This window comes from Prionailurus viverrinus, chromosome C1 (genome assembly GCF_022837055.1).
Source record: "Prionailurus viverrinus isolate Anna chromosome C1, UM_Priviv_1.0, whole genome shotgun sequence".
Taxonomy (NCBI): Eukaryota; Metazoa; Chordata; class Mammalia; order Carnivora; family Felidae; genus Prionailurus; species Prionailurus viverrinus.
In genome coordinates, this window is record NC_062568.1 from 179,228,918 (window position 1) to 179,253,200 (window position 24,283).

Genomic DNA, 24,283 nt, shown 5'->3' on the forward strand with positions numbered 1-24,283 from the left:
CCCATCCTTCGGGGCTTATGCTGAAGTCCGAAGGGGGCTGGGTATCCGGAGTCTCCGCCAGGCGACTAGATGGACAAGCAATCCTGGCGGGAAGGGAGAGGCAGGGGCGGCGCTCGCTTTCGCCAGCGGGAGTCACCAAAACTCCCCTTTAAGGGCGCGAGCCCTTCCGCTGGTCCCTTGCCCTCGGCCAGAGCCCGGTGCCACCGCCTTTAGGGCTTGGGAAGAATTGCACACTCCGGAGCCTGGCTTGGGACGGGGAGGGGTGGGTAGGAGACTGCCACTCCAAGTTTTGTGGTCAAACAGAGACCAGCATTCAAGGTTTTTATTATGTGCCAGGCCGCATCTTCTACAACCCTCTTCCACATTCTTTTTTTTTTTTTTTTTTTTTTTTTAATGTTTATTTTTGAGAAAGAGAGGGCGCCCGCGCACAAGCTGGGAGGGGCAGAGAGAGAGGGGGACAGAGGATACAATGCGGGCTCTGCGCTGACAGTAGAGAGCCCAATGTGGGGCCCCAACTCATGAACTGTGGGATCATGACCTGAGCCGAAGTCCCACGCTAACCGACTGAGCCAACCAGGCTACCCTCTCTTACACATTCTTGAGGAACAGGCCTCCAGTTCTGGTAGGGTCCCCTATTACCCTTCCCTGAAAACTCCCACTGCCTGGAGTCAGCAGCCAGAGGCCAGAAAGTGAAGAATGAGAATTGGATTTTCTCAAATCTAGCTATGGACAATTGGGCAGGTGGTTCTGGAGCCAACTGGACTGCTGGACCCCTAGTTCATGCCTGGCCTTTCCAGGGCCAGAGACAGAGAGAGGTGGGGTCTTAACCCCTCTCGAGTGTTTGTTCCAGTTTCACAGGCTTCCCCTGGCCTTTCCCTCTCATTTCTCTGCCCTCACTCTGTACTATTCAGTCAATTATTAAGCCATTCAATCCTCAAAGATTTATTGAGAGCAACTGCTAAGTGCCAAGCACTGGGATGAATAAGACTGGTCAAGGTTGCAGCCCTCATTTAGTTTACATTCTGCTTGATGGAAACAGACAATTGGCAAGTATGCCAACAAGGTAATCGCAGGCTTTGAAAAGTTATGAAGGAGGTAAACAGAAAAGTAATCAAAGAGCTTGCTTTAGAAAGAGTAGCCAGGAAAGTCAATAAATACTTATTGAGTACCCAGTTCCTGTCAGTTTTATCTCCCCAAAGATAAAAATCTCTGAAAAGTACCCACTTCCCATGTTCCCCTCACAGCCTAATCTGAGTTGCAGTCTCTGGTTTGGATTATTGCCACAGCATCTTGCTGGTCTCCTTACCCTTAGTGTCATCTCCATTTCATCCTCCTTCCATGTCACCAGCCCACCCAATCCTTCATCAGGCCCACAAAGTCCTACTTCTCTACCCTTGCCCTTCATGGCCACTGATGGAAGCAACCAAACATCCTGAAATGTGGAGAATTTCTAGTTACTCTCAGGGGGAGTGAGGGGTGAGGGGTGGGCCTTAAGTACCATACTCAGGAGTTTGACTTTTATCCTACAAGTTGACAATTTTCCAGTGGGGAGATGGTAGCAGTGGGCCAGAAAGGACAGATCTGTGGGGAAAATGGAGCTGAAGCATGTGTAGTTTGAAAAGGCATATTTGATTTTGCAATTTTATATTTGGAAAATAAAGTAAAATGTCTTTGTACTAGTTTGGTAGGGTTGCCATAAAAAAATACTACACACGAGGTGGCTTAACCAATAGAAATTTATTTTCTCATAATTCTGGAGGCTGGAGGTCCAAGTTCAAGGTATTGACAGGTTGATTCTGTTAAAAAGAAAACCACAGACCTCAAATGGTATTACTTGGGCCAGGCAAAGTCGCTAAGCCAGAGCTTAATACCTAACCTAATTGCAGTTTCAATCTCCCCCAGAAATATAAATTTTAACCTGTCAGGAATTTTCTGATAGGTGCCAATAAATCTTGCATAGGACCCTCTCCATCTCCCAAAGAAAGATGAGGTGATCTGCATGATAAGACCCCCTGCTCTTCCTCCTAAGAGAAAGTGACCTTGCAAGAAACAATTCTTTATTTTCTTTTGCTTCTTTCTTGCCCCACACTGCTTCCTATAACAACTTTCCATTTTGTACAACTCCTCAGAGACCCCTCAGCTTCCTAGATGGGATGCTGCCTGATTCATGTTTTGTTTAATAAAGGCAATTAGATCTTCAAATTTACTTAGTTGAATTTTAAAATTTTTATTATTAAAAAAAAAATTATTTTGAGAGAGAGCAAGAGCACACGGTTGGGGGGGTGGGGACAGAGAGAGAGGTAGAGAGAATCCCAAGCAGAATCTGTGCTGTTAGTGCAGAGCCCAATGTAGGGCTTGATCCCAGGAATTGTGAAATCGTAACCTGAGCTGAAAGAAGAGTTGTTCACTTAACCGACTGAGCCACTTAGGTGCCCCAGTTGAATTTTGTTTAACAATTTCTTCTGAGGACGCTCTCTTAGTTTGTAGGTGATAGTCTTCTCCCTCTGACTTAATAGTCTTTCTTCTTCTTCTTCTTCTTCTTCTTCTTCCTTTTTTTTTAGTGGGTTCCATGCCAAGTTGGAGCTTGAACTTACAACCCTGAGATCAAGAGTCACATGCTCTACTGACTGGACCAGCCAGGCACCCCAGTCTTTTTTTTTTTTTTTTAACTTAAGTATAATTGACATACATGTTATATTAGTTTCAGGTATACAACATATGGATTTGCCAATTCTACACATTACTCAGTGCTCACCACCATAACTGTAGTCACCATGTGTCACCATACAACATTTTTGTAATATTGACTATTTCCCTATGCTATACTTTTCATTTCTGCGTTACTTACATATTTAATAACTGAAAATTTATACCTCTTAATCCCCTTTATCGACATGATCTTCTTTTCTGTGTGTCCTAATCTCTTCTTCTCATAAAAACACCTAATCTCTTCTTCTTCTCAAATCAGATTAGGGCCCACCTAACAGCCTCCTTTTAATTTAATTTCTTCTTGAAAGGTTCAGTCTCCAAATACAGTCACATTCTAAGGTACTGGGGTTAGGACTTTGTATAGGAGTCAAAATTTTACCTCCATCCATCTTAGTCTTCAGATTAAACTCTCCAACAAAAACATTAACAAAAGAAAAACAAACAGAAGTTTATTAACATGTATGACTTATGCATGCAGGGGAGAATGGGAGATACTGAGGGAAAAATGAGTAAGTCTCTCATGTTGTTTAGAATTCAGGCTTAAATACCATCTTTTTTTTTAAATGTTTTTATTTTTTATTTTTTTTATTTTTGAGAGAGACAGAGCATGAGCAGGGGAGGGGCAGAGAGAGAGGGAGACACAGAATCCAAAGCAGGCTCCAGGATCTGAGCTGTCAGCACACAGCCTGACACAGGGCTCGGACTAAGGAACGGTGAGGTCACGACCTGAGCTGAAGTCAGATGCCTAAGCAACTGAGCTACCCAGGCGCCCCTTAAATACCATCTTAATAGGGAAAAGGGAAGGGAAATATAGACCTCTTGGGGAAGAGTAAATGATTTCTGGAAAAACTGAATGGGTCCTTAGAAGAATGGTTGGGAGATATGATCATTTGTGACAAAGTTTGTCTGGATATGGTATACACTTCTAGTCTCCTCTCCTGTGATATAAGAAGAAACTCCCAGGAAGGGGATTCATTCCCATTGAGTCCTTTTAGAGATCCATCTTTAGGCAGATAAGGGGAGTTCAGAGAAAGCTTCTCCCTGCACTTGCTGTTTTGCATGTAGCTACAGTTCAAAATAGTCAATATGCCTAAGTGGCATATTGGGTGCCATATTCTGTTACTCTTCACCGTCTTCTCCCCCTCGGAGGTTATCAAGGTTTTTGAGCCCTCCTCCAGAGGCCAGCACACAAGGAGGAGATCCTGCTGGATGTTGTAACTGAAAGGCCTGGAAGTTTCCTCTGCCTCCTCCCTCAGTGCAATATATGCTACCATGAATAAATCTTATGCACCTACCATGCACCAGGAACTGGGCTAAGCATTTATGTTACGGACTGCTCACGGTAGCCTTATGATATGCATGTGATTATTGCCCCCATTTCCCAGATGAAGAAACTGAGACTCAAGGGGTTAAGCTGCTTACTCAAGGTCATATACAGCTACCAAGGGGTAGAACTAAGATCTGAATCCAAGATGTCTGACTTCACTATTCACCATTGCCTGACTTTTCTGGGGATCATTGGTTCTCTGTCCTTGTACCTGTCCTCCTTCTACACTGCTCCATGTCTCCATGTCCCTCTTATTAGTGTTCTTTCTCCTTCCCCCAAGACTCTCACAACCTCTGCCCAAGCTGAGGTTTTTCTGAATTCTCTGGGTCCTCGTCCCCCAGAGGATTCTGTCAGGCTCCTCTGCCCCTAGTTGAGCACATGTCCCACACTCCTTGCTCCCTTGGCAGCTCAGAGTCAGAATCTCTTCACAGTGTCAGCTCACAGAGATCAAGGGAGTCTTTCAAGAATGAGAGCTGCCAAGTAAGGTTAGAACTGGGAGGGGGCTGTTGGAATAAGCAGTAAGATCACAGGTGTCTTTGGTGGGTGCAAAGGTAGAAATGCTAAAGCCAAACCAGACAGATGCTAATAGCTACAGTAGTGTTTCATACTTACCATGTGCTATTCTGAGCACTTTCTAAATATTAATTCATTTGATATTCACAACTCTATGAGAAAGGTATTATCATCCCTATTTCCCCATGGGGAAATTAAACACAGAAAGGTAAAACAGCTTGCTCAAGGTCACAAAGGTAGTTCACAGTGGAGTTCAGATTTGAAAATCTGGGCAGTCTGGCTCCAAACTCCATGCTGTAAACTGTCAAGCCATATATCCAACTCTGGGCTGTGAAGAAGGGAGAGGGTCATTGGTGGGTAGGACCAGAAGAGGGTGAGAGGCAAGAACTAGAGGAATGATAAAGACGGGTGGAGTAAATGATTTACAGGTGGAATGGTTCCCTCTCCTGGACCATAAACCAAAGGGATTTGTCAGCAGCTGGGAAGGGAGATAAGGTGACTCGGGAGGGAGGCGCTGGGTGGGGATTGGGGACTGCCCCTTCCTGGAGCAAGTCTTCTAGTCCTGTACCTTTATCCATGGCTCTGTGGGAAATTTCACAGCCCAGTGATCCAGAGTGTTGGTAACAGTCAGGAAGGTGAGGGCCACAGAAGTGAATGAGGGCAATGATTGAGATGCAGCAGCCTGGGATGCCCTAAAGGAGTATTGACAGAAGCTCCCAGGACCTCAGAGCCTGAGTTCCTTCAGTCCCAGGGCCTGGGTGCCTAGATAACTAGACTCTTTAAGTGGTATGAAGCCCAGAATGCTCTAGGAAAGCCACAGATCAGAGCTTGGGAAGGGATGCATGGCCATGATGGCTGAGTCCCCAGAGCTGGTATCTCACCCTCCCTGGGAAAGATCCTTGGTATTCCAGACCTCTGGGACACACACACACACACACACACACACACACACAGCCTGAGTCCAGTTCTTTCCTCATATTGACATCTCACCTGGCTCACCTGGGCCCTGGAAAGAGAACATAACTCTTCTGGCCATGAGTAGGTTTCCAAACCTTGTTCATCCAGGAAGGTTCTTACAGAAAAAGGGGAAGGAAGGCCAGATGTCTTTCAGGTTAAAAATGAAAAAAAAAAAAAAAAAAAAAAAGAAAAGAAAGATAAAGAAAAGAAAGGAAAAGAAAAGAAAAGCCTGCTTGGGCTCAAGGACTCCCCAGCTCTATCAAGATGAATCAGATACAATCCTGTCCTTGGGTGCCTGGGTGCCTCAGTCAGTTAAGTGTCTGACTCTTGATTTTGGCTCAGGTGACGATATCACTGATTATGAGATTGAGCCCCGGGTTGGGCTCTGAGCTGACAGTGCAGAGCCTGCTTGGGATTCTCTCTCTCCCTCTCTCTCTGCCCCTCTCCCTGCTTGCACTCTCTCTCTCTCTCTCTCAAAATATATAAACTAAAAAAAAAAAAAAAAAAAAAAAAGGTACAATCTTGTCCTCAAGGGCCACACAGGCTGGAAGGAGATGACCCCTGCGGACAGGTCACACAGCCCAGTGTGATTTGCTGCTGAGAGAGGAAACCTAGAGTGCATTGGGGAGTGATCTGGGGAAGATCATGGACAGCTTCCCTGAGGATGCTCTGAGCTGGACCTTGCAGAAGCAGCGAAAAGGAGCTAGACCAGAGGCTGATGATGGGAGCAGAGATGGGGTCATCTCAAAAGGCCTTGTATATCCAGTTTAAAAGCCAGGACCTGGCACTGTTTGGCTTGGGGACAGGCTGGCAGGGCTTCAGGTGAAACGTCTCTGCCTCTTCATCTCTGAAGGATTGCCTGGTTCTGGGACACAACAGAGGACTAATAGGTAGAAACCAAAGAGAACAGATTTGGCTTTTCACGGTAATAGCAGCCCAGGCTGAATGCCTGCAGTGCTCCAGGCTCTGGATATTGTTTTTTTGAATAATCCCAATTGCCCTATGTGGAAGGTGTTATTGATCTTGTTTTATAGAGGAGGAAACAGAAGTTCAGGTAACTCTTACAAGGCTACAGAGAACTAGAATTCAAACCCAGGTTTGTCTGACTCCTAAGCTTGTGCTCCTAATCACCTCTCCATGTTCCTCTCTTTCAGAAATGCTTGTAAGAATCAGCTCACAATGTGGGGGAAGGAGCTTCTCAATACAGGTCAGAGTGGGACCACCACTCCTGGGTTTTTGTGGATGACCTCACCACTGGGTGGGTAATTGAGCTGGTGCCTCAAATATTATTTCCTTTGTTTAACAGATGAAGAAATTGAGGCCTAGAAGTACAAATGGCCACTCAGGGGGCGCCTGGGTGGCTCAGTCGGTTAAGCAGCCGACTTCAGCTCAGGTCATGATCTCGCGGTCTGTGAGTTCGAGCCCCGAGTCGGGCTCTGTGCTGACAGCTCAGAGCCTGGAGCCTGTTTCAGATTCTTTGTCTCCCTCTCTCTGACCCTTCCCCGTTCATGCTCTGTCTCTCTCTGTCTCAAAAATAGATAAACGTTAAACAAAACAAAACAAAACAAAACAAAACAAAACAAAAAACAAATGGCCACTCAGGATGCTAGGCACCCTTAGGAGTCAAGATGCTGGACACAGGGCTGAGGGAGGTCTGCATCGCTAGGCGTGAGTCCCAGGCCTGTGGCCTTGTCAACTCTATGGGATAGGGATAGGGGATGGTTAAGCCAAGTCTCAGAGCCTGGACTAGAAGCCTGGCAGTGTGGCCAGTGCACAGGACTATGGTCCTAGGGCTCAAGCCCTTGTTTAGGCCCAAGTAGGCCACTTCCAGCCTTTGAGGTTGTGAAACTGAATACAGGAAAACCATGTAAAATAGAGTCTGGGGGCACCTGAGTGGCTCAGCCAGTTAAGCATCTCTCTCTCTCTCTCTCTTTTTTTTTAATGTTTATTTTGAGAGAGTGTAAGCGGGGCGGTGGAGGGGGGGGGCAAAGAGAGGGGGACAAAGGATCTGAAATGGACTCTGCACTGACAGCAGTGAGCCTGATGACCTGAGCCAAAGTTGGAAGCTCAACCGACTGAGCCACCCAGGTGCCCCAAGCATCTGACTCTTGATTTCGCTTCAGGTCATGCTCTCACAGTCATGAGATCGAGCCCCAAGCTGGGCTCCGTACTGAGCATAGAGCCTGCTTAAGATTCTCTCTCCCCTTCTTCCCCTGCCCCTCCCCCTTCAAAAATAAAATAAGATAAAATAAAATAAAATAGTCTGTAGGCCAGAAGGAGGGTAGTTCTCACACCCTACCAATTTGTCCTCAATTGCAGACCCCAAAAGGAAGAAGCATACCTTGCATTTTCCAACAACACAGAACCTACCTTACTACCACTGCAAGAGGGAGAAAGACTTTTTCTTTGAATAGCAACAGCCCAGCCAATGAGAAGATGCCACAACTCAGCCAATGAGAAAAAAATCACCAGCCTCCAGTGGACTTTTGTTCAAAGTAGCCCCTCTCAACATCCTCCTTTTTCTCTATGAAATAACATTCCTTTCCTTTGTTTTCTAGACTTGCCTATGGTTTGCTATAGCTTGCATGCCCTGAATTGAAATTCCTCTATTTTTTTAATAAACCCATTTTGCTGGTAAAATAACTGGATGTTTTATTTTCAAGCTCAACAAAGTCCACCAACTCAGGCTCTGAATCCTGCCTCCAATGCATCCCAGCTATATGACCTTGGGCAAGACATTTACCTCTTGGAGCCTCATCTATAAATGGGGATGAGTCCTGCCTCATGGGGTTGTGATGAGGATTCCACGAGAGGATGATATAGTAGTGCCTTTGGCACAGTGCCTGTCAGTCAGTGCTCTGTGATCAGCAGCTGTTGTAACAATTGATCATCATGCATCTGTCTTCTCACCTGGAGCGTGGGACAGTAATCCCTGTCATCCTGGTTTCAAGGACATGGTGTTATTTGTGTGTGCTGTGGGGTCAGTGCAGATGGCATTTCTGCCACCCAAAGGCCAGCCCAGCCCTGCAGGAGTAGGGGGACAAATCTAGTTCCCAGGACCAGGAGAAGCTGGGTGACAGCCTCAATCCATCAATGATAACCACAGTCCAGTTAAGCTTTATGGGCCTGGCAGATATTTAAGTGTGTTTCATGTGGGGGCTAGCCCAGTTCTCCTTCCTCAACACATGCTGCTGCTCAGAGCAGGTAGGCAGGTGTGGAGTGGGGGGTGACAGTACCTTGGGCCTCGGGAGACCAGCTATCAAGACCCCAAGGGATAGTTGTGGGTCTAGGCTAGAGTTGGATCTCCTGTCCTTAGCAGTTTATGATCTGGTTACTTTTAGCCCTGCAAGTGGAAGAGGATCCCGGGGAAGCCTCTTGCAGGAGAGGTTATAGATCTCAGCTCCCCTAGGCCCATGCCATCCTGGCTTGACCCACGTACACTGAGTTCTGGAGGGGATGGGGATGTGCTCTGTCTGCTCTGCAGCTTCCTCCCCCATGACTACTGACACAGGTGAAGGCTGGATGTATGTGACCAGAATTGAAGGGAGGTTGCCCGGGGAACTAAGCTTGGTGATAAGAAGGAAAGCTAAGGAGAAGGTTTGCTGGGAAAGAGGGACACTCTGGGGGCAGCTCTTGTGACCTCCTGCTCAGGCCCCCAGCACCATGACGGTTTCATACACCCTCAAAGTGGCGGAGGCTCGCTTCGGAGGCTTCTCTGGCTTGCTTCTCCGTTGGAGGGGAAGCATCTACAAGCTCCTCTACAAAGAGTTCCTCCTCTTCATCGCCCTGTATGCTCTGCTCAGCATCACTTACCGGTGAGGGTGAGGTCTCAGGGCTGGCCTGTGGGGGACAGGGCTGCCCACTTCCCTCTAACCCAGGCTTACAACTGACCTTACCCAGGTTGCTGCTGACCCAGGAGCAGAGGCATGTATATGCTCAGGTGGCCCGATACTGTAATCGTTCGGCAGATCTCATCCCCTTATCCTTTGTACTGGGTAAGGCTCCCTCTAGTTCTCCCTGGTATCCTTCCTACCATCTTCCCTGACCTTTGGGTTGAGTTGATAGCACTGAGAGTCAGAATTACCCCAACAGCACAGCCTAGAGGTTAACCAGAGCAGGCTCAGCAGACATGGGAGTTGTATCCTGGGTCCAGGATTTCCAGAGGGCTAGACCCTGCCTATCACTTGCTGGACCCTCACTCCACAAACAAGGGACAAAACACCTGCTGGCTTCAAACCCCCGCTCTGGGGGGAGGGGAGCTGCAGAGAGGTGACATCCCCTTCCCACCTTCATGGGAAGAGGGGCTCAGAGTTAACTACTACTAGTGGCCTTGAGCCACCACTTCTCTACCAGAGGTTTGCACTCCTCCATCCTCCGGGCCTGGCTTAGCAAGGAAGAGGCTTTAGGAAGAGGCACTTCCCCTGACATCAAGGCAAGACACTGGAGCCAGATGTGTCCTTCCCCCTGCTTCAGTTCAACCTAGCCTGAACCAGGCGCTCCAGCTGGGGGGCAGGGCACGCTAACTGCCAGACGCTCCCTCTTCCCTTCCTGTCCCCACTTGTGGGGCGGCTGACCAGGTTTCTACGTGACCCTGGTGGTGAACCGCTGGTGGGCCCAGTATACAAGCATCCCGCTGCCAGACCAGCTGATGTGCGTCATCTCGGCCAGCGTGCACGGCGTAGACCAGCATGGCCGCCTGCTGCGCCGTACCCTCATCCGCTATGCCAACCTGGCGTCTGTGCTGGTGCTGCGCTCAGTCAGCACCCGCGTGCTCAAGCGTTTCCCCACTATGGAGCACGTGGTGGATGCAGGTGCGGACAGGGGCCCCTGGGGCTCGGCCGGGCCGATGCAGGTGCCACGCTGGGGAGCCCTGGCACAGCCCACCAGAGCCCGACGGTGGGCCTCCTAGGAGGAGAGGTCTGACCCCCAAGGGGCAAGTCCTAGGCACAGGGGCTGAGTCTGCGCCCCACTCACTTTATCCCCTCAGGTTTCATGTCCCAGGAAGAGAGGAAAAAGTTTGAGAGCCTGAAATCCGACTTCAACAAGTACTGGATCCCATGTGTCTGGTTTACTAACCTGGCGGCCCAGGCCCGGAGGGATGGGAGAATCCGTGATGACATTGCTCTCTGCCTGCTCCTCGAAGTGAGTCTGCTCAGACCAGGCCCATTTATCCTCCTCCTCCTAGCTTTGCAAACCAGAACAATAATTTTAGTAATGAGCACTTAGGTGGTGCCAACTTTGTACTGCACACTGTTGGAAGCACTGTACGTACATTAACTCATTAGCCATCACAACAACCCTTGAGACATTATCGGCATCCCTTTTTCACAGGTGAGAAAACAGGCAGAACGGAAAAGAAACTTGCCGAAATCACACAGATAGTTAGTGGAGCTGGGACTCATACATTCTGGGTCCATGCTTGGAACTACATTGCTAAACTGCTTCCCATCACAAGCACTCCCACATTGGTAACACCTCCAACAGCCAACTGGGCCTCTAGGCCTGGTTTGTGTTGGGCTCCCAGTTCTTTCCCCATTCTTCCTTCCTCGCCTCCACTGACTTCCTCTTCTTGCTCTTCCACCAGGAGCTGAACAAGTACCGGGCCAAGTGCAGCATGCTATTCCACTATGACTGGATCAGCATACCTCTCGTCTACACCCAAGTAACTGCCTCTCACCTCCCCAGTCCCAGTGCCTACTGCATGTCCTGTGCTGTGTGTAACACTAAGAACTAGAGATGGCACCTGCCCTGGGGCAGTTCAGTCCAGTGAGACACCGAACAACTAAGGGCTCATCCTCAAAGCATCCCCGGACCCCCACTAATAGGACCCCATCCCCTCTGATGCTGCCACACCTTGCTACACATTTAGTTCCTTGTCAGAGTCCCTCACTGGCCCTCAGGGGCAGGGAGGGCATTTTTCCCTGTCTTACTCGGCCTGGCTTCCTTCTCCAGGTGGTGACCATAGCCGTATACTCCTACTTTGCCCTCTCCCTGGTCGGCCGCCAGTTTGTGGAGCCAGAGGCAGGGCCTGCCAAACCTCGGGAGCCATTAGAGCCAGGCCAGGAGCCAGCGTCTACTCTGGGGGACCTGGACATGTATGTGCCTCTCACCACTCTGCTGCAGTTCTTCTTCTATGCTGGCTGGCTCAAGGTGGGCACATAGCAGCTTGTTCTGTAGACATGTGGGTCCACCTCAACTTTGGGGATGGAGAATGGGGCTCTGAGCCCTGAAAACACTGTCTTACAACCTGCAGGTGGCCGAACAGATTATCAACCCCTTTGGGGAGGATGATGATGACTTTGAGACTAACCAGCTCATAGACCGCAACTTACAGGTGCGCCCGGTCCCGGGGCAACTCCCTGTGCTCCCCTCCTTGCCAGCTCTCCGCCTAAGTGTGGAGAGGACAGGAGGATCCTTATGACTTGCTGCCTGCCTCAGGTGTCCCTGCTCTCCGTAGACGACATGTACCAGAACCTGCCTCCCGCCGAGAAGGACCTGTACTGGGACGAAGACTCAGCGCAGCCGCCTTACACGGTGGCCACGGCAGCAGAGGCTCTGCGGCCTTCCTTCCTGGGCTCCACCTTCAACCTTCGGTGAGTGACCCAAGCTGGTGGAGGCAGGGGTTGACCTGGCACTCTGGGGCGCCAATGGATCCGTCCTTCCTGTTCCCCGCCCTCTCGGGAGAGTCAGTCCCAGGGCGGCTCGGCGCCAAGATCGCTCAGACCTCCCTCCCGTCCGCAGCGTGAGCGACGACCCCGAGCAGAACGTGCAGGTGGACACGTCCCCAGGGTCCGCTAGGCCGCTCCCGGCCGCGCAGACCCCGTTGCTCGGCCACTTGTTTGCCGCAGGAGCACCCTCGCCCGCGATCAGCCTCCGGACCTTTGGCCGCGTACGCGGAGCTCCCCGGACCCCTCATGTACTGCGCTTGCGAGCGGAGGAGGGCGGCGACCCCGAGGCCGCGGACCGCATTGAGGAGGCGTCGGTGGGGTCAGGGGACGAGGCCGGGGAGCCCTGAGAAAAGGCTGCCAGGGCCGGGCCCTCTTGCCTGCCTCCCCCAAGCCTGCCTCTGCTCGCTTTCCGCCCCCCGCTGCCCTCCAGACGGCGCTGGTCCTGCCCTCCGACGCCATAAGAACACTTGCTGTGTGCCCTGAGCCAGAGCGTTTAGGGACGGATCTTGAAAGAGAAAGATGGCGGGGCCAGTGTCAGGGCTGGGAATGCGTCCACTTTGGCGGGAGAAGGTAGGATGGCTTGCTTGGGGACAGTGTAGCTAGAAGGATACACGTGCGAGGCCTAGAGGACAAGAACCCAGGTGCACTGTTAATTTCCCGGGGAGCTGGGCCTGTTCTCAAACTTGAGGGAGCATCAGCGTCACTGACGGGCCTGTTCGGAACAGTTATGGGTGCCCCTTCCAGCATTTCTAATTCATTAGATCTGGGACGGAACCCAAGAAGTTGCATTTCTAGTAAATTCCCAGGTGCTGTTGCTGCTGCTGGTCCAAACATTACAATTTGTGTGAGACATAAAAAGATATTGAGGGTATACCTTATCTTGATAATCTTACTCTGAAGAGGGATCAAAGTGTGTGTGCTGGGGGACTTTTGCTTTTCCTATAATATTCTTTGTTTTTGTTTACAATGAGAATATAATCATTACTTGTGCAGTTATGGTTGCTTAAAACTAAATTGGCCTGCTGTGCAGTGGGATAAAGATGATATGGAAGGGCTTGGGAATCTGTACTGGAGGCTGATTGAACTCATATGTGAAGGCAGTCTTTTTTTTTTTTTTAAATGTTTATTTTTTGAGACAGAGAGAGACAAAGCATGAACGGGGGAGGGTCAGAGAGAGAGGGAGACACAGAATCCGAAACAGGCTCCAGGCTCCGAGCTGTCAGCACAGAGCCCGACGCGGGGCTCGAACCCACGGACCGCGAGATCATGACCTGAGCCAAAGTCGGCTGCTTAACCGACTGAGCCACCCAGGCGCCCCTGAAGGCAGTCTTACACCACCCAGCCTAGACCTTGGACATTTGAACTTCTGAGTACCACATCCTTCTCTGTACCCACCAACCAACAGAAGGGACGATGTAAGGGGTGAAGCTGGGGTTCCATCTCTGTGGTGGGCCTACAGTGCTGGGGGGAAACCAGACTCAGACAACACTAGATGGAGTTGCCTGAACTGAGCTCCTCTAAGATTCCTGGCCTATAAATTCAGCCTCCACTAAAGAACTTGGTGAATGCTAAAACTGAATCTTAAGATCAAAGAATTACAGAGGACAGAAGTCAAAGGAGTGCAGAAACAAGAGTATAGAGGTTGAGTGCATGCTCTGGCATTGTAGACTGACTAGATAATGCTGGTTTTGCTACTTTTGTACTGCTGGGTGACCACAGGTTACTGGATACCTAAGCATAGGTCTCCAAATGTATGGAGACAATAGCACCACCAGGACAGCCATTCACCCGTAGGGTATTTAAGTTTTTTTCACAGGGTTAATAGGAAGTAGCCTTGCTCAGAGCAAGAATGGTCATCTGAAGGCTGTGGACATGAATACCGCCTGGATCCAAGACTTTTTAAAAAAGATTCTATTCATAAATTATAAGAAGGGGAAGTATAGTTTTTTGGAACTCAAATTAGGAAATAAAGGCAAAGTGTTTAGTGTGGCTTTGCTGACCCATACCAATTCCTGACTCATACCTCTCTGTCAAGAATAGCTAAAATTAGGGGCGCCTGGGTGGCGCAGTCGGTTAAGCGTCCGACTTCAGCCAGGTCACGATCTTGCGGCCTGTGAGTTCGAGCCCCGCGTCAGGCTCTGGGCTGATGGCTCAGAGCCTGGAGCCTGTTTCCAATCCTGTGTCTCCCTCTCTCTCTGCCCCTCCCCCGTTCATGCTGTCTCTCTCTGTCCCAAAAATAAAAATAAACGTTTAAAAAAAAAAAAAAAAAAAAAAAAAAGAATAGCTAAAATTAAGGTGTTGCATGAAAATAATCACTGGATGGAAAGGTGGGGCACAGGCCTCCCCAGAGCAACGGTAAGGTTTCAGAAGGTTGGGTTGATCTGTGTCCTGAAGTTTTTGTACTCAAAAGTGGTGGCTGTCATCTTTCCCTATTGTCTCTTCACAGAAGTCTGCAATTTTGCCAAGCTAATGAACCAGTTGGGCGTTCACTTCTTTAACTCTTAAAAGTTACATACTTACACTTTCCATCAACTTCAACTTCGATAAAATCTTGTTTTTTAAAAAATTAATTTAGGGGCGCCTGAGTGGCTCAGTCGGTTGAGTCCGACTTCGGCTCAGGTTATGATCTCACGGTTCATGAGTTTGAGCCCTACATCGGGCTCTGGGCTGACAGCTCAGAGCCTGGAGCCTGCTTCGGATTCTGTGTCTCCCTGTCTGCCCCTCCGCTGCTTGCATTAGGGTCTCTCGCATGGTCTCAAAAATAAACATTAAAAAAATTTTTAATAAAAAATTAATTTAGCACACTGGAGTGCTTGCTATGTTGCCCTGTACTTCCAGGTACTGGAGACAGAGCAGGCTACAAACATATCTGTTCCCCGGAATTATATTCTAGTAGGACAAGACAAAATGAGCAAAACTTATGCCCAACTAAGGGATAAGGAGAAAAAGGAGGAAAAGTTACAGCATTGAAGGGACTAACTTAAAAAACGGTGATCAGGGGCGCCTGGGTGGCTCAATCAGTTGAGCGGCCAACTTCGGCTCAGGTCATGATCTCGTGGTCCGTGAGTTCGAGCCCTGCGTCGGGTTCTGTGATGACAGCTTGGAGCCTGGAGCCTGCTTCAGAGTCTGTGTCTCCCTCTCTCTGACCCTCCCCCGTTCATGCTCTGTCTCAAAAATAAATAAACGTTAAAAAAAAAAAATGTGATCAGAGAGGGCAAAAACGAGGGTCTAAGTAAGACCTGGAGAGTAAGCCATGTGGGTATTTGAAAGAAATTGTTTCCAACAAAAGAATAGCAAATGAACATACATTATTTACTCAGTAAGGCCAGGATCATAGGCACTATAGAAAAAGGGAGCAGGTCATGTAGAGTTCCATAGTGTTTGGTTAGGCTTTTGAGATGGTAAGTTGTCCTGTCAAAAACCTGATATATTTTTTTTAAGTTTGAGAGGGGGTGCCTGGGTGGCTCAGTTGGTTCAGCATCCTACTCTTAATTTTGGCTCTGGTCAAGATCTCAAGATTCGTTGAGTTTGAGCCCTATGTCGTCAGGCTCCGAGCTAACAGCACAGAGCCTGCTTGGATGCTCTCTCCCTTCCTCTCTGCTCCTTTACTGCTCACATAGTCTTTCTCAAAAGAAATAAAAAGTTCGGACTGCATGTGCAAGGGATGAGCAGAATGAGAATCCTATGCTAGCTCTACGCAGAGCCCTACATAGGTCTTGATCTCATGAACTGACTGAACCACCCAGGTGGCCCCCAAAAACTGATTTTTTTTTTAAAGCTTATTTTGAGAGACAGAGAGAGCATGAGTGGGGGAGGGGCAGAGAGAATCCCAAGCAGGGTCTGCACTGCCAGCACAGACCCCAGTGCAGGACTTGAACCCATGAAGCTCCAAGATCATGACCTGAGCTGAAACCAAGAGTCAGGACCCTTAACTGACTGAACCACCCAAATGCCCCAAAAACCTGATCTTAAAACTGATCAACAGGGGCGCCTGGGTGGCTCAGTCCGTTGAGCATCCAACTTCGGCTCAGGTCACGATTTCACGGCTCAGGAGTTCGAGCCCCGCATCGGGCTCTGCACTGAAAGGATAGCTCAGAGCCTGGAGCCTGCTTCAGATTCTGTGTCTCCCTCTCTCTGTCCCTCCCCTGCTCGCACTCTCTCTCTCTCTCTCAAAAGTAAATAAACCTTAAAAAATTAAAAAAAAAAACAAAAAAAAAACTTACCAACATTGCTAGGATTGTGTTGGGGACAACAGAAGCATTGAGTGCTACTTATAAAAAAGTGACTGGAAGGTGGATGGTTTTAAAGGTTGAAGCAATTGGGGCGCCTGGGTGGCGCAGTCGATTAAGCGTCCGACTTCAGCCAGGTCATGATGTCGCGGTCCGTGAGTTCGAGCCCCGCGTCGGGCTCTGGGCTGATAGCTCGGAGCCTGGAGCCTGTTTCCGATTCTGTGTCTCCCTCTCTCTCTGCCCCTCCCCCGTTCATGCTCTCTCTCTGTCCCAAAAATAAATAAACGTTGAAAAAAAAATTAAAAAAAAAAAAAAATAAATAAATAAAAATAAATGTTGAAGCAATTAAGACCTGGGATTATTAGATGTTAGCATATAAGGGTCAGAATGACCCAAGATTTTGATTTAAGCAGCTGTATAAAGACAACTGTTTGCTATAATCAAATAGCTGAGAAACTATTTGAAAAGGAAGAGCTGAAGAATGTTATCCATTTTTAACATGTTCACCTTTGAGAGTCCAATTATGATATACAAATGCAGGTGCTAAGTAGGTTTGGGTTAAAGTTAGAAAAATGCATCATATGGGGCACCTGGGTGGCTTGAGCCAGTTGAGTGCCCAACTCTTGATATAGGCTCAGGTGATCTTGGTGGTCATGAGATGGAGCCCTGAGTCAGGTCCGCACTGAGCATGGAGCCTGCCTGGGATTCTCTCTGCCCCTCCTCTGCTCTCAAAATAAACATTAAAAAAAAAAAAATGCATCATAAACCACATTCAATACCTACAACAGACAATGTACAGCCAAGCTGGAGACAAAGAACTGAACTTTGCAGATTTAGCAATGCGGAAACCACTGGTTATCTTGCACACTTTAGTAAGAGGGGAAGGGGGATTAGGTTTCAAAAGAAAATTAACTTCAGAAAGACATTAAAAAACTGAAAGATACAGATACATAAGTGTGCTCAACTTCCTCAACAATGTACAAAAGAAATTTGGAATACAATTTCCAGGTTTATAGGCTATTCACAAACCCAGGCTGAAAACCTCCAAGCTAAAACCTTAAGACCAAGGTGCACATAGGGAAAGGGTACAGGACCTCTAAAAGAGCCAAATTTACAGAGGCAGCATGGTTTCAGGTACCAGTCATGGTCAACACAGTAATATTGGGGGCCCAGTGCTGAGATACCTCCCTTATACTGTTTCTGCTTGGCCTGCATGCCACATCCCTGTTCCCACTAAACGCTAGCCTTTGGGGGGTGAGAAATGCTCCCCGTTACCGACATAGCCCACACCTAAGGTTGGCCTTCAGGCAGAGTGAGCTGGGGCACTCTACGGTTTCCCAAGCAATCAGATATTCACACATGAATACAGGGCAGAATAAACACCTTTTATTACATGACCGAAGATAGGAAGGAGGAAGATTTATTTGCCTTTCCGGGCTTTGATTTTCCTCAGATAGAACTCTAGCTCCTTGCCCTCCAGTACATAGCCATCTGCTCGGCCACACTGGCCTGGTCTTGAAGCGATGCATGCTGCAAGAGAGTATGCATTCATTAGCAAAATGACAATGTGGCCCTATCCAAACCTCGGTATTGCCTTAGAAGTCCATGTTGGTTTAGGTATCCTGGGGGGGTGGGGGGGGGTGGTGGTGGTGGTGAGGGCAAGCTTGAAGCCCACTGTCTCCTCAGATAAGACTTCATCGTCACTTAAAAGTCAGTAGCAGAACTGGACAAAGTTTTCATCACTGAGACAGCCCCCTCAGCCCACACATGCATGGACTTCTCAAAATACTTCTGGGAGTTAGAGGCAGAGGGCAAACTTAGGCCTATGGACTCCTGCCCACTATTTCCCATTTGAGCTTCATACTAATGGGATGACCACACGTTCTGAGTTTTGCTTGTATTCTGTTATCATTTAACTCTCCTGGTGAAGCCTCTACCACAAGGCTGGCCAGTAAAAAGAACAAAAGAGGCAAGAATAAAATGCAGAGGATATACAGTTATCCGGACACCCCCTCCCCCGAGGCAACAGCTATCTCACCAAGAAGTTTGCCCTGCTGGAACTGCTCCTCCAGAAGACTGCTTATTTTGGCATTCTTTTTCCTCTCATCATATTTCTTCTGAATTTTCTTTGATCGTTTTTTGTTTAAAATCTCTTCCTCCTCGGGAGTCTAAATAAAGGAGACAGATGACTTAGCTGGAGCTCCCCAAGCACTGGCTCAGGGAAGGAATGTCCTCACAGCTTTGGGCCCAGTACATCCCAATCCCTGCTGCCTTCCTCAGCACTAAAAGCTTTCATCTCTTTCCCTTCAGCAGCAGAACTGGACGCAGTTTTCATCATAAGAAGGCTGCAATGAGGCTGGCCTCCCCCGCCCAACAGGGAAGTTGGCACCCCAAAAACGCACCAGCTTGGCCCCCTTCTTGCGGCCCAGGGGCAGTGCATAGTGGGACTCGTACCACTGCCGGTACGGTGTGCTGTCAATGAGCACGATACAGTTCTTCACCAAGGTCTTGGTGCGGACCAGTTCGTTGTTGGATGCATTGTAGACAACATCAATAATCCTTGTTTTGCGCGTACAACCTGCTCACAGGAGAAATTCAGAATCAAGTCCTGTAAACAACTGGCTTTGTTGTTCCCTGCACATCCTACCCCATAGTGCCTAAGGAAAAGGGAACTCTAAGCCGTTACCCAGCCACAGGGTGTCAGCTCATCTTCCACAAAGCCACCTTTCCAGAGATGGCTGGCAACCACACATAAATAAGGTCTAGATTCAGCCCCAATCCCTGAGGCTATAGGACTTAAGAGACAAAACAGGATAGAGGGAATTCTCCAGCTACCACAACCTTAAGATCTTTCAAACAAAGAGAAACTTCAGTATCTTGATGGAGGCCAAGGACTTCCTGTTAAAAAGTACCTACTGAAGCTTAGGAAATTTTAGGGATTGAGTTCCCACCCACTCCTAGAGGGCCTCACTCACACTCAGAGCCCCAGGAGAAGTTCCCCACGTCCAGCCTCAAGGCACGGTACTTCTTATTGCCTCCCCGAACCCGGACTGTGTGTATACGGCGGGGGCCAATCTGGAAAACACAAGGAGACAGGAACTAGGTTATCCAAGAGAGCAAGACAACAAAGGGAAGGGTACCCAGGCTGGACGGAGGCAACACAGTCAGTGTAACTATGACAAGTCCTAGCACTGGCAAGTGGCACACAGGTGACCAAGACGGCCACAACCACGCCTAAGGATACTTTTTCATCACTCTAGTTACCTCCAAGAGGAAAAACCTAACTCCAAACACTGAAAACTAAGTCTCTATTCAACAAAAATACTAGGTTTCTGACTATCATTTGAGGAGCCCATCCCCTCCAAGTGCCCTTTAAGTCCTAGTACACAGCCATCTGTCTCCATGCAATCTCTTTAGTCTCAACCAACAGGTAAAGGTGAGGAGGCCGCCCAGTCCCCTAGACAGATCACAGAGCCCTGCAAAGATTCAACCACCACAAGCAGAGGCCAGACCACGCCGGAGACTAGGGGGACGCGAACGCCCCGCACGCACCTTAGTGTTGGCAGCGGGGCGTCCCAGCTCATACTTCCGCTTCTTGTGGTAGGGCTTTCTCTTGCCCCCGGTCTTGCGGCGCTTGTGCCAGTTGTCCCGAGAGATGCCTACATGCCGGAGCGGGGACGGAAGCTTTAGCCATTGGGCCTCGGGCCGGCACCTCGCAAGCCCCAAACCCCCGCGCCGGACGGGCCGCACGCTCAGCTCTCCAAGGTTGGTTCCCCCACTGCGCACTCGGGAGTTTACAGCGTTATCAAGGTGTCATCATCCACATGCGGCCCAGCCCGGGCTCCTTCCCATGGCAGCCATGTTGGTATGCCTGCAACCCCAAGCTCCTACAGCCCCTGGAGGGGGCCTCGGCGGCCAGAACCCGAGCACCACCCTCCTCGTGGCTGCTCCGTGCTAGGGGTCGGGGCGCCCGCACTCCTGACTTGACTGCGAGGCAGGATGGCGCCGGATCGAGCTCGTCCCCCTTCCCGGGCCCCGAAGCAGAGCGACACTCACCCATCACTCTCGGCGCTGGCTGAGAAAGGGAAAACGCAAAGCCTCACGGTCCGGTTTGTAAAACGCAGTCCCGCCCCTTTAACGTGGTTTCTGCGCGCCGCTGTGAGGATCCCGGAGTCTGAGTGCGACGTCACTGACGTTTCTGCGACAGTACCGCGGACCTCCCGCTGCGAGAGGGGCCTCTGCGCTCCTAACTCGTGGACAGCGCTGGACCCGCGTTTGCTGCCGCTCGCTAGAGGTTGAGGACTTTAGGGTACATCCGAGGTGGAGTCACCTGGCTTTACGCTTTGAAAAGACTCGTTTTAGAAGCTGGGCGCAGCTGCGATGGGAAAAGGTGGAAGGCAGCAGGGAGGGAAACGAGTGGTGGACTTAGGTTTGATTCTGAAGGGTTTGGTGATACATTGGACTTGGGGGGAGGGGGTTAGGGAAAGGGGTGTGTGTCGAGGATTACTAATTCCTCACTTGATGAGCTGGATGAAAATCGGTGCCTTTTACTGAGATGTGGTAAACTAAGATAGGAGCGGTTCTGGTCATGTTCATTTTGAGATCTTGGTGACCTCTAAGTGGGAATGACGGGCAGCTGGATGTTCATGTCTTGGTCATCCTTATGGAAGAAATTTGGACAGAAGATGTTACTTTGGGAATCATTACTATGCAAATGTAATTAAAGTTTCCAGAATGAATGGCATCTAGGGAGAGAGCATAAAGCACACTTTTCTTGTAAAATGTACTAAATAAATACTTTAGGCTTGTGAGATACAGAGTCTGTGTCACAACTACTCGACTTCGCTAGTGTGGTGTGAGAGTAATCCTAGACAATAGTAAACAAATGTGTGTGGCAGTGTTCCAAAACTTACGATACTGAGATTCATGTCTCATGAACCATTACGCTTTTGATTTTTTACAAACATTTAAAAACGTAACAACAACTCTTGGCGCACGGGCTCAATCAGCATACTGTGATGTGCCAACCTTTAGCATAAAGAAATACAGGAAAATGTTCTAGGTCCAAGGCTTGAGGAATATGAACATTTAAGGCCAGGTAAAGAAAAACTGGCAGAGGAGACAAGGAGCAGTTAGACTGACAGGAAGAAAGCTAGCATAGTATATCATGGTCTAATGCTAATGTAAAGGGTAGTGAAGGTCTAAAAAGGGATTCTTGGATTTAGTAACTTGAAAACCTTTTTTTCTTATTTTTAATGTTTCATTTTTGAGAGAGAGAAAGAGCGAGCGAGCAAGCAGGTGAAGGGCAGAGAGAAAGGGAGAAACAGAATCCAAAGCAGGTTCCAGGCTCTGAGCTGTCAATACAGAGCCTGATGTGGGGCTTGAACTCACAAACCTCGAGATCATGACCTGAGCCGAAGTTGGACACTTAACTGACTGAGCCACCCAGGCATCCCTCCCCACAGCAATGAAAATTTTAAAAAATAATAAGAGAGGAGACTGGCTGGTGGCTGGAGGGGAAACGGATCAAAGGGCAGTATTTAAAGGAGTAAATTGCCTAAAGGAGTCCTTTACACTCTGCTCCCAATCCTATCACAGCCCTTTGAAGGGATTCTCTCATTGTCTCTGCTCAAAATCTCACCTCCATGTACAAACACACGTGGGAGGACTTTTCTGAGCCTGCTGCTTTCTAAAGTAACAATGCTTGGGGTGCCTGGCTGGTTCAGTCAGTAGAGCATGTGACTCTTGATCTCTGGGTTATGAGTTCAAGCCCCATGTTGGGGGTAGAGCTTACTTTAAAAAAACAACAATCAAGGGGTGCCTCAGTGGCTCAGTCAGGTAAAGGTCCTACCTTTTTTTTTTTTTTTAATATTTATTTATTTATTTTGAGAGAGAGCAAGGCTGAATGCGGGAGGGGCAGAGAAAGAGAGAGAGAGAGAGAGAGAGAGAGAGAGAATCCCAAGCAGGCTCTGCACTGCCAGCACAGGGCCCAACTTGGGGCCTCTCAGGTCATGAACCCTGAGATCATGACTGGAGCCAAAACCAAGAGTCTGATGCTTAACTGGCTGAGCCACCCACGTGCCCCAAGCACCCTACTTTTGATTTCTGCTCAGGTCGTGATCTCACAGTTTGTGAAGTTGCCCCATATTGGGCTATGTGCTGATGGCACTGGGCCTGCTTGGGATTCTGTCTCTCATTCTCTCTGCCCCTCCCCTGCTTGTGCATGCTCTCTCTCTCAAAATAAATAAACTTAAAAAGTAAATAAAATAAATGGGAAAAAAACATGGTCACTTCAAAACACACAAAAAAAGCATTTGACAAAATCTAATGCCTTTCATGATAAAAATACTTAAACTAGAAACAGAATTGAACTTCTTCCACGTGAGAAAGACCATCTATAAAAACCCATAGGTAGAATCAAACTTAATGATCAGGAACAAGACAAGGACATTAACTCTCACCACCTTTTTTTTTTTTTTTTTTTTTTTTAATTTCTGGGAGGAGGGCGCAAGTGAGCGAGGAGCAGAGAGAGAGGGAGGGAGAATTCCAGGAGGGGCGGGGAGAGAAATTATTATTACACTATATGTTACCTAACTTAGATTTAAATTAAAATAAAAAATAAAAAAAGGCGGCACCTGGGTGGCTCAGTTGGTTAAGCATCCGACTTCAGCTCAGGTCATGATCTCATGGTTCATGGGTTCGAGCCCTGCATGGGCTCTCTGCTGACAGCTCAGAGCCTGGAGCCTGCTTCAGATTCTGTGTCTCCCTCTCTCTCTGCCCCTCCCCTGTTCACACTGTCTCAAAAATAAATAAATGTAAAAAAATTTTTTTTAATGTGTTAAAAGTGACAGTGCAAAAATGAAGAGAGAAAGTTATAGAGGACTTGATGAATCTTATTTCATGATTTAATTTTTCCAAGTAATCTGTACACCATACATGGGACTTGAACTCAGGACCCTGCGATCAAGAGTCACATACTCTACCAACTGAGCCAGTCAGGCACCCCAACATGGATCTTAAATGCTAAGACCTCATACTGTATGATTCCATTTATATGAAATGTCCAGAATAGCAAGTCCATAGAGAAAGTAGATTAGTGGTTGCCAGGGGCTGGGGGAAGAGGAGATTGGGGGATGACTGCTAATGCGTATTGGGTTTCTTTTTGGGTGAAAATGTTCTTGAATTGGGGCACCTGGGTGGTTCAGTTGGTTAAGCGTCCAACTTTGGCTCAGGTCATGATCTCACGTTTCTGAGTTTGAGCCCTGCATTGGGCTCTTTGCTGTCAGCGTGGAGCCTGCTTCAGATCCTGTCTCCCTCGCTGTCTGTCCCTCCCCCACTTGTGCACATGCTGCGTGCTCTCTCAAAAAGAAACATTAAAAAAAAAAAAGAAATAATGTTCTGGAATCAGTGGTGATGGTTGCCCGATTAAATCAATATACCAAAACCATTGAATTCATAGTATGTGAATTTTATTTATTTATTTATTTTTTACCGTTTATTTATTTTTGAGACAGAGAGAGACAGAGTATGAACAGGGGAGGGGCAGAAAGAGGGAGACACAGAATCTGAAATGGGCTCCAGGCTCTGAGCTGTCAGCACAGAGCCCGACGCGGGGCTCGAACTCACAGACCGCGAGATCATGACCTGAGCCGAAGTCGGACGCTTAACCGACTGAGCCACCCAGGCGCCCCAGTATGTGAATTTTAAAAGGGTGACTTTTATAGTATGTGGATTGTATCTCAATAAAGCTGTTATTTAAAAAAAAAAAGCCCTGGCATATTCAAGAAATAAAGGTCAGTGTAGTTGGAGCGGTAGGAGATGCAGTGTATTCATTCATTTAAAAATATGAATTGTGTGCTTACCATATGTTCCAGACGTTA

The 24,283-nt window shown here is 48.4% G+C and overlaps 2 protein-coding genes and 4 non-coding genes across 6 annotated transcripts; 1 reads left to right on the forward strand and 5 right to left on the reverse strand.

Moving 5' to 3' along the window:
• The first annotated feature begins 9,169 nt into the window (after positions 1–9,169).
• Positions 9,170–12,521, forward strand: BEST4 (bestrophin 4). Its single transcript, XM_047872470.1, has 9 exons — positions 9,170–9,321; positions 9,407–9,501; positions 10,084–10,317; positions 10,494–10,648; positions 11,091–11,168; positions 11,459–11,656; positions 11,760–11,840; positions 11,945–12,099; positions 12,248–12,521. The coding sequence occupies exons 1-9, from the start codon at positions 9,170–9,172 to the stop codon at positions 12,519–12,521; spliced, it is 1,422 nt and encodes a 473-aa protein (XP_047728426.1).
• A 5,246-nt stretch (positions 12,522–17,767) lies between these two features.
• Positions 17,768–20,573, reverse strand: RPS8 (ribosomal protein S8). Its single transcript, XM_047872477.1, has 6 exons — positions 20,460–20,573; positions 19,956–20,062; positions 19,379–19,478; positions 18,806–18,981; positions 18,442–18,571; positions 17,768–17,933 (listed from the first exon to the last, which is right to left on the reverse strand). The coding sequence occupies exons 1-6, from the start codon at positions 20,461–20,463 to the stop codon at positions 17,824–17,826; spliced, it is 627 nt and encodes a 208-aa protein (XP_047728433.1). The 5' UTR covers positions 20,464–20,573; the 3' UTR covers positions 17,768–17,823.
• LOC125174265 (small nucleolar RNA SNORD38) lies at positions 18,081–18,151 on the reverse strand. Its single transcript, XR_007155379.1, has one exon. It is a non-coding gene; the product is annotated as a small nucleolar RNA SNORD38 (small nucleolar RNA).
• On the reverse strand, positions 18,676–18,745 carry LOC125174266 (small nucleolar RNA SNORD38). The gene has a single exon (XR_007155380.1). It is a non-coding gene; the product is annotated as a small nucleolar RNA SNORD38 (small nucleolar RNA).
• Positions 19,562–19,665, reverse strand: LOC125174268 (small nucleolar RNA SNORD46). The gene has a single exon (XR_007155382.1). It is a non-coding gene; the product is annotated as a small nucleolar RNA SNORD46 (small nucleolar RNA).
• Positions 20,149–20,228, reverse strand: LOC125174258 (small nucleolar RNA SNORD55/SNORD39). Its single transcript, XR_007155372.1, has one exon. It is a non-coding gene; the product is annotated as a small nucleolar RNA SNORD55/SNORD39 (small nucleolar RNA).
• Positions 20,574–24,283: the final 3,710 nt, after the last annotated feature.

What these genes read in the sequence shown, in the direction of transcription:
- BEST4 (XM_047872470.1), top strand. Translation starts at nt 9,170, where the DNA reads ATGACGGTTTCATACACCCTCAAAGTGGCGGAGGCTCGCTTCGGAGGC. An exon ending in CTGCTCAGCATCACTTACCG is followed by an intron (nt 9,322 to 9,406) that starts GTGAGGGTGAGG and finishes GACCTTACCCAG; the next exon opens with GTTGCTGCTGACCCAGGAGC. An exon ending in TACCTCTCGTCTACACCCAA is followed by an intron (nt 11,169 to 11,458) that starts GTAACTGCCTCT and finishes TTCCTTCTCCAG; the next exon opens with GTGGTGACCATAGCCGTATA.
- RPS8 (XM_047872477.1), bottom strand. An exon ending in GCCCCGCTGCCAACACTAAG is followed by an intron (nt 19,479 to 19,955) that starts GTGCGTGCGGGG and finishes TGTGTTTTCCAG; the next exon opens with ATTGGCCCCCGCCGTATACA. An exon ending in GCAAGAAGGGGGCCAAGCTG is followed by an intron (nt 18,572 to 18,805) that starts GTGCGTTTTTGG and finishes TCCTTTATTTAG; the next exon opens with ACTCCCGAGGAGGAAGAGAT.